Source organism: Austrofundulus limnaeus, unplaced genomic scaffold (assembly GCF_001266775.1).
Source record: "Austrofundulus limnaeus strain Quisiro unplaced genomic scaffold, Austrofundulus_limnaeus-1.0 Scaffold354, whole genome shotgun sequence".
Classification (NCBI taxonomy): Eukaryota; Metazoa; Chordata; class Actinopteri; order Cyprinodontiformes; family Rivulidae; genus Austrofundulus; species Austrofundulus limnaeus.
Window position 1 is genome coordinate 108823 of NW_013952756.1, and position 8744 is coordinate 117566.

General features: G+C 39.6%; 1 protein-coding gene across 3 annotated transcripts in view; it reads right to left on the reverse strand.

The window, feature by feature from the left end:
- Positions 1 to 4367: 4367 nt before the first annotated feature.
- The window catches only part of LOC106527989 (poly(rC)-binding protein 2), a 12381-nt gene continuing 8004 nt past the window's right edge, over positions 4368 to 8744 (reverse strand). The window contains exons 8-13 of one of the 3 annotated variants that reach the window (XM_014023026.1): positions 8380 to 8454; positions 8158 to 8199; positions 7733 to 7805; positions 7588 to 7643; positions 7261 to 7430; positions 4368 to 5514 (exon numbers count right to left, since the gene is read on the reverse strand). In XM_014023026.1, coding sequence (XP_013878480.1) covers positions 5478 to 5514; positions 7261 to 7430; positions 7588 to 7643; positions 7733 to 7805; positions 8158 to 8199; positions 8380 to 8454 — 453 coding nt within the window. In that variant the 3' untranslated portion in view covers positions 4368 to 5477. Of the gene's footprint in view, positions 5515 to 7256; positions 7431 to 7587; positions 7644 to 7732; positions 7806 to 8139; positions 8200 to 8379; positions 8455 to 8744 lie in introns of those variants that run through there. The other 2 variants (XM_014023025.1, XM_014023028.1) reach the window with 2 other exon arrangements.

Genomic DNA, 8744 nt, shown 5'->3' on the forward strand with positions numbered 1-8744 from the left:
TCTTCAGTCTGAGAGTTTCAGGCTCTTCAGTCTGAGAGTTTCAGGCAAAAGAGTCTGAGAGTTTCAGGCAAAATTCAGGCTTTATGAAACTCTCAGACTGAAGAAGTCTCTTGGAAGAGAGACGAAACGTTTCATTAAAGAAGAACCCGTCCAGAGGACCTATACAATTTTTTTCCTTTCAGTTTAAATTTACAACTTTTAAGTAGGAAACACCCACTTCCCTGTACAACTGGCCAGAGCAAAAGTTGCTGGTGAAAATGCAGCAAAATGAAGATTTTACATGGTGAATTTCGCCGGCTACTTTTAAACTGTGTACACCTCCACCTTGTGGTAGGATATTGTTACTTTGTGAGTAAAATAATCAACATGCATTATGGGAGATGTAGTTTATGGTCAATAATGGCATTAAAGCTGCACATGCCTGATTTGAATCTTACATTTTTGAAGCTCTTGTGGGCCATGCTAAATGCCAAGATGGGCCACATTTGGCCCACAGGCCTTCAGTTTAATACATTTTACTTGTTTCCCTGCTCCAACACACCTGATCCAATCACTGATTTACTTCTTAAAGTTCTCCAGAAGCCTGTTTATCACCCATTCATTCAAATCAGAAAAACCTTCATGAAAGTGACCCTTGAGGACCAGAATGTGCTGTGCTAGCTGCTAATGTAGCCTGAAATTTCTGTGTTTTTACATTTTTTTGCTAAACGTTAAAGAATCAAACATGAAGTGTTTTATGGAGTAAACTCAATACATCTTTTACTCCTCGTCTTATTTGGACTCCCTACTTCCGCCAACTACAACCTAAAGTTGCAGCTCTTAAAAGCAACTTGAAAATAAATGTAGTTTTTTTTTCTTCCTTTTTTTTTTTGACGTGACTACAGGGTTAGCGAAGGGCTTGCAAGTTTATCAAACTGCATGAACACATCCAAGAGTTTTGACTCTCTGGTTACATTTCATGAATGCAGCTAAAATAACTGAAAGCTAAGAGAACATTGCGTGAACAAGGAGGAAGTACCAATTTTGTGACAAACCGAAAGATCTCCTGCAGTTTATGGAGTTGGCAGACTTTTTAAAAACCTCATGTGTTTCCTTTGACCCTTTAAGAATACTGCAGGAGTAGCTGAGTTAAGGAGTAGAGCACTTCTCTGTGGTGGTTACTAGAAAAGTTAAGTATCCTTTGGGTTTAAGGATCTCTTTTGTTTTTATACAGCATTGCATCTGTAACATAGAAATTATATCAAGAGCAAAGTATCATGAGCAACAGTAAACATTGTAGTGGATAAAAAAATACAAAAAAAATGTGTGAAGTTTATTTAAGAAGATGGATCATGTTATAGCCACAGTTGCACTGTTGCATCACATAAGAGAGCTGAACGAGAAATAAAGGAATATTTTCAAAGACTTGAGGCATGTTCAAAATGTTTCAGTGTCATTTATTGTTGTACATTTGTACCTATCACATCTGAATTAAAAAACATTTATCTCACCAGCTGAAGAAAGGCGGGCAATAATGCCTTTTTCTGATAGCAAAATATTTCATGGACTACTTAAGAAATTTTAATGAAACTTTAGGTAATCTTTGAATTAACTGTTGAAGTCAATTCAATGCAAGAGCCACTATAAGGGTGATGGACCTTAACTACGTGATGTTGGAGAACAATCTGGATCTTTTGAACAGATCTTTAAAATGAGTCACATATTGGTTTATACTTCAACAAGATGTGAGACAGCGGATCACCGATCATCATTTGGGATGTATTTTTCTTACAGTGCAGTGTAGACGACACAGGGGAAAAAACATCATAATCCCATCCATAGCACTTCCAGTATGGCACAGGTCGAGTGTTGCCGAGTATCTAAACAACAGTAATGGCAGGATAGATTTTTTTTTACTTGATGATGTAGACATTTGAAGAGAGGCTTGTGCTGTTGGAGGAAGAGTTGGAAGAAGAAATATTTGTTTTTGTTCTTCTAGTTAACTGTAGAGATGGAAAAGAAGACATGTAGCCTGCCATCTGCTCAACATAAACTAGTGGTTACTACAGTTTCTGCTTTGGGTTACAAGATTTCCCCTGGTACAGTCTCCAAACCACACCCATTAATAAAATAAACTGAAATAAAATGCAACCTCTTACTACCCTCGTAGTGTAATTATTTTAACTTTTTACTGTGTGACAATATTCAACATTGCTGTCAGTAAATCTTTAAAAATGGGTTTCAAAAACATCAACTTCCTGAGAGGAAACAAATTAAAGGTTTGATCAAAAATGACACCTTTAATCCTCACTTCTTTGTGCTCATGAGAGCCCTGTCAAAAACCAGTCCATTATGACAGCAACGTCCAGGTATTAGTTTTTTCATTCAGTGCTGCGCCCCCCATCACTGACATAAACACTCCCAACAAGTTCTGACCAATCTGACACTGCAAACCGCATTGGTCTATAAGACATTTCTAACTGGGGACAATGTATGAGACAGGGTGTCAGTGGGAGATAAACAGAAGTTACTCAATTTTCATCATGGTAGACATGAGAATGGAAGTAGTAGTCTTGCGCAAATAAACACATAAGGCCGTGAGGTACGCCACTACATAAAGTGATGTAAAATAGTTAAAAGTTAAATTTTGTGTTAAACTTTTCTCTAGGATCAGATGAGATTTTTAATAAATAACTTCTTGAATTTAAACTATTCAAATGGTGTTTTGATAGCAACTTCAGACGTTTTCTTGGTTGATCTGTGACCCGAAGGCTCCATAGTACTCCTAACTACCGAATGGTCGATTGCACTACCGTCACTGAACATGCCGAATGGCTCTTTGAAAGGAACGATTCTCAAGATCTGCTCTTTTCAAAGAGCTGTAAATCCCATCTTTATTAGTTACAATAAGAAAAGACAGATATTCAGCTAAAAAAAAAAAAAATTATGGTCGATGAATTATTTACAGGGGTTGTACAATAAAACTGAAACACCTGTCATTTTAGTGTGGGAGGTTTCATGGCTAAATTGGACCAGCCTGGTGGCCAATCTTCATTAATTACACATCGCACCAGTAAGAGCAGAGTGTGAAGGTTCAATTAGCAGGGTAAGAGCAGTTTTGCTCAAAATATTGCAATGCACACAACATGATGGGTGACCAGAGTTCAAATTGTTGGTGCACATCTTGCTGGCGCATCTGTGACCAAGACAGCAAGTCTTTGTGATGTGTCTTTATGATGTATCAAGAGCCACGGTATCCAGGGTAATGTCAGCATACCACCAAGGACAAACCACATCCAACAGGAATAACTGTGGACGCAAGAGGAAGCTGTCTGAAAGGGATGTTCAGGTGCTGACCTGGACTGTATCTAATAAACATAAAACCACAGCTGCCCAAATCACGGCAGAAATATCCACCTCAACTCTCGTTTCCACCAGAACTGTCCGTCAGGAGCTCCACAGGGTCAATATACATGGTCGGGCTGCTATAGCAAAACCTTTGGTCACTTGTGCCAATGCCAAACGTCAGTTTCAATGGTGCAAGGAGCGCAAAGATGAGTCCATCTTTATCGTTTTCCCCACATCCGGGAGAGTTAGCCCAAAGAAGCTTACCACCCAGACTGTTGCATGCCCAGAGTGAAGCATGGGGGTGGATCAGTGATGGTTTGGGCTGCCATATCATGGCATTCCCTTGACCCAATACTTGTGCTAGATGGGTATGTCACTGCCAAGGACTACCGAACCATTCTGGAGGATCATGTGCATCCTATGGTTCAAACATTGTATCCTGAAGGCGGTGCCGTGTATCAGGATGCCAATGCACAAACAGACATAGCAAGACTGGTGAAGGACTGGTTTGATGAACATGAAAGTGAAGCTGAACATCTTCCATGGCCTGCACAGTCACCAGGTATAAATATTATTGAGCCACTTTGGGGTGTTTTGGAGGAGCGAGTCAGGAAACGTTTTCCTTCACCAGCATCATAGTGACCTGCCCACTATCCTGCAAGAATGGCTTAAAATCCCTCTGACCACTGTGCAGGACTTGAATATGTCATTCCCAAGACAAATTGATGCTGTATTGGCCCCAAAAGGAGGCCCTACACCATACTAATAAATTATTGTGGTCTAAAACCAGGTGTTTCATTCATTGTACAACACATTCTCTGGAGTTTTAACATGGTTATAACACATGAAGTCATACTTTATAATCAAGGTTCGATAAAAATTGCTTTTTCAAAATAAGATGATCTTAGTCAAAAACTCTTTAATGAAAGGCGGCGAGCGATGTGAATTACTTCAAGAAACACGAGGCCAATTATTTGTTTTAAAGTTTTTTTTTTAGCAATAGACCAAAACAAGGCTCCATAATGTGGTAAACACAACCGTTTTAGCATTTCACATCTTTTATTTCTGCATTTCATTTCATCAACAATTTAATTGCACCCAGATCTACAATAGTTTGAAAACGTGCACAAAAAACGTGAGTTTCTTCATCCTGCAAAGAATAAAAAATAAAAATAAAATCTGACCCAGGCAAAAAAGGATTAGCAGGAAACTAGTGTTAATTCTATAATTCTCCTTCTAGTTAATCATAATTTAATACTTCAGCATAATATACTTATAAAGACCAGTATGCCTTTTAGTTTTGCCCCTTGCAGCATTCCCCAGCCCTGCAGTTAAAAAAAATATTTTCTCTATTTAAAACAAACATTTGAACGTCATCATCGTCATCATTCTGGTCTTTGTAATTTGCTTTCAGCTCCACATCTTGTGGCCACGGTCCACCCACCTTCCTCACAATTCAGTACACAATGATGCTCAAAAAGTCCCGATAGACGAATAAAACAGATGGAAACACAGGAATGACACAAAACCATTACTCGGCAAGTTAGAGGTGAGATGTGACGTAGCTTAAAATGAGAAGTTACCTTCAAAGTTTGTCCTGAATACAAGTTTAGCTCTTTTTCACGCACTAAAACCCGTTAAACCCACAATGCCTCGATCAGGAAGTACAGCTTCAAATAGCAAAAATTGTATTCTACTTGTACAAGGTACTGCGTATTAAATAAAAATAAATAGATATTTAAAAGGAAGGGAGAGAACAGTCCATCTATATTATTTTTTTCTTCATTTTAACATTTTCTAAGAAAAATCTGACATAAGAAAAACATAATTTATGCCTTTTCAGATTTTCCTAAAACTTTTTTTTTCAGTATATCAAGATAATCATACAAGATATACAGCAAAAATAAAAAGGAAAAATACAACTGAAGAAAGTCTTTGAAAACTATATGCCAACAGAATTTAAAACATAATAAATAAATAAAATACAATTATTGTGGCGATGGCATAATTACAACTGAGTAGGTGTCTAACCAAAACAGGAGAAAACAGTGAGTTTATAGTACTTGGTTTTTGCATTAAGTTCAATAAGGGACCTCTTGGTAAAAATTAGGGGGAGGGGTTGTATTAGATGCTGATGAAGATGCTCCATGTCAGTTGGCTGCGAGTCCAGTGGCTTCAGAAGACAGCCTAAAGATAAAAATACATACAAGAGAAGAAACATTAAGTCCAACACACGATTTAAACAAATCAAAGCCCTGATTGGACCATTTCCTAAAATACATTCACTGACCAAAACAAAATCCACATGATGAAAGGTCATAAGGCTGCACTGAAATAGGTCTCCGGTTGAGCTCTGTGCTCATGCACAGCCAGCTGAGAGAGCTGGGAGCACAACTGTTTTCATCTGAAGAGTCAGAGTACTGGAGAGTGACTCAACCGGGCACTTTTACATGCTAGTAGTCAGAGAGGACACTGGACAGACAGAGAAGATCACTTTGCAGGTGTAGAAATAGTCTTCATGGGTGGATTTTATTTACGTTAGCTCTCACTAGCTCAGTAGCTTCTGAGCTCAAGTGTGAGGCAAGAAGCAAAAATACAGCAGAATACATTTGCTGGCCATCACATTGAGCTCATATGAGCAAATAAACATTCTACTGTGGCTGCAGTGTGCAGGCTTAACATCATCATTAAATCATAAGTTTTGATGATTTTTAAATACATTGTAGTGACTGGATGTTTAAGGGTGAATTTGCAGAAATACATGCCAACACATGCCATCAGCTTGGTTAACTGGCAGAATTATGTAACCTCTTTTCTCTTCTTTCCATATTGAATGGGGAAAAGCTTTGGCACATTTTTGCATTTTATTTTTCGTGTAACCGGGAAGGTTCTAGAGGTCGACTGATACATTGGCTGTCCGATATTTGCATTTTTTTCCTTGTATTGGTATCAGCTGGTACGTTCAGGTATTTGGCCTACAGCAGTCGGCTTCTGGAAGCAATTTTTTAAGCAACTAGTTGAAGCAAATGAGCATTTTCAGCATGAACACTCCCATGAAATTCTGACCAACCACATAATAAGTTTTGTGTGGGGGTGGGGGGTTTGGTCTAGGGGTGCACCGATTTTAGTTTTCTTGCCGATCTTCGATCTCCAATCTTTCAAAAGTCTGACCTTCCAATTCTGATTTTGGCCGATACAGATTTTTTAAAAAGCTGACACTGTCAGATGTTATAAAATCACAGCACAACTTCAGTGTTGAAATGTTATTTTACTGAAATACTTTAAACAATACTCTTGAAACAGTACAAACTTGTTTTAACTGGATATTAGGTAGTGCTCACAGCAGAGCAAAAGAGGATAGTGGTTGATTTTCAGACCTTTGTGGAGGTAGTAAAACTGATCTTCTCCACCAATCTTATGTAAGGATCGGCCGATCTCCCAAAAGTAAGCAAATTGGCACCCCTAATTTGGCCGGTGGGTTGCGACAAGAAGGGGCCGAAATGTCGACAGTTTTAACAAAATGATGCAATTTTCATCATGAAACTGCATCGATCCAATCCGATTTCGGCAGTTTGGCTGCAGCATACTGCAAGCTTTAGCATTAGCTGCTTCGCACCACCTTCCACCACTGGGCTCATAGGCACACTTGATAGTGAGAGTGTGCCGCGCACAAAATAACGTCACCATCTCAGGTTAATAATTGAAAAATTAATTGTTAATTAAGTAACAGTTTTTCTGTCTTTCACACGATACAATTTTGCCCATCCCTACTGTTTTACTTTGTAAAACGAAATAATAAAAACCTGTAATCATTTTAAAGACAACCAACAGCTGGTTAACTGCACATAAGAAAACTAACGTATCAACTGAAACCCAGCGGCTGAAAAAGCAAACGTGATGAACACACTGCAGTGGCCGGCTGCCTTTTCTTACCGAGCATTGATCAGGTACTCAGCCAGGCTGATGCTGGCGTGGGAGCCAGTGATGGTAACCTGTCTGTCAGTCGAGCCTTCTACCGGGTTGGCAATCTTGATCTGAGCCCCTGACATCTGACGGATCTCGTTGATCTTTGCACCCTGACGACCAATGATGCAGCCGATGAGCTGGGGAATGGGGGCAACACAGAAACAGAAATCATCTTAAAAGACAAACCCTGTCTGACACATGGTAAAATAATCATTTGGAGTGCTTTGAAAACTGATCTTTCTCTGTAAAACAAAAACATGGCAAGTACACCTCATGTCTGTATTAGTGACTTACATCATTTGGAATGGTCAGCTCATGAGAGCCAGTTTGTGCAGAGGCATCCATTCCAGCTTAAACAAAAAGAAACCAGTGATAGAGTAAATAATAAAAATATTTGAGTTTTAATTAAAATACCCATTCTGCAGGATGTTCACCTTACCCTGGAAGCCCTGGTTACCGTGTGCAATGGGGAAGGGGCCCTGTTGCATGGCCAGCTGGTGAAGTTTGGTGAGCTGTTGAAACAATGAGGGGGAGGACACAGAAGCAACACACAGAGAAAGAAAAAAATAAAATAAAACAAAATCAGGGGAAAAAAATGGAAAATGTACTTCTAACTTAAAATGTAATTCCCCCTTTTTTTAAGAAGTGATGATGAGCAGAAGAGGTGAAATGTAACATGGCACCTCTGATGCAGCATAAAGTTTAAAACAGTTCTGTGGGATTCTGGGTTTATGGTTTGTGATGTTGACAAATGGAGGTGTTGGTCAGAAAAAGGGTGCAGAAAAAAAAATCAAATAATGACATGGCTTCCCTGGACCGAAGTTGCAAATATATTGGATCACTTACAGAAGGCCCTTCACTTACATCAGGCTGTGGAATGGCGTGCTGCCCTTGGACAGCGTAAGCCTGCAAGGAGAGAACAGCACTTAGGAAGAAAGAGGCAGAGTGACACCACAGTGTACTCAAATATCCATCTGTCCTTGGTGTGAGACAAGAACAAAGTTGGACAGCAGCTTTTATAGACGACTAAACTACACGGACCCCTCGTTCGCAGGCTCTCTTTAAACAAGTGCTTTGGTTGTTTACCTGACCACCTGCAAAGATGACCGGAGAGCCGGAGGGTTTGGGCCTGTATGGGATGGTCACTCCTTTCGGTGGAGACTGAAAAAAAAAAAGAATATCGGTCAATAAACACAAATAGTATTTTTGTGCTCCTTCAGCCAGACTAATAGCCTGGTAAAAACCAGACCCTGTCCTTCACTTTGCTTTGTACGAGGGTCTGGACTTGCTGCTATTGAGAAGTGATTCTTGCAGGAGGCGTGGCCTCTGCTGAAACGTGTGTGTTGTTGTTGCTGTGAAGGAGGCTAAGCTAAGAAGCTAACCGGAAATCGCGTGTGCTGTAAACAACCCTACTGAGAGGAGAAATATACAGAGCTGAATGAGACGACTGT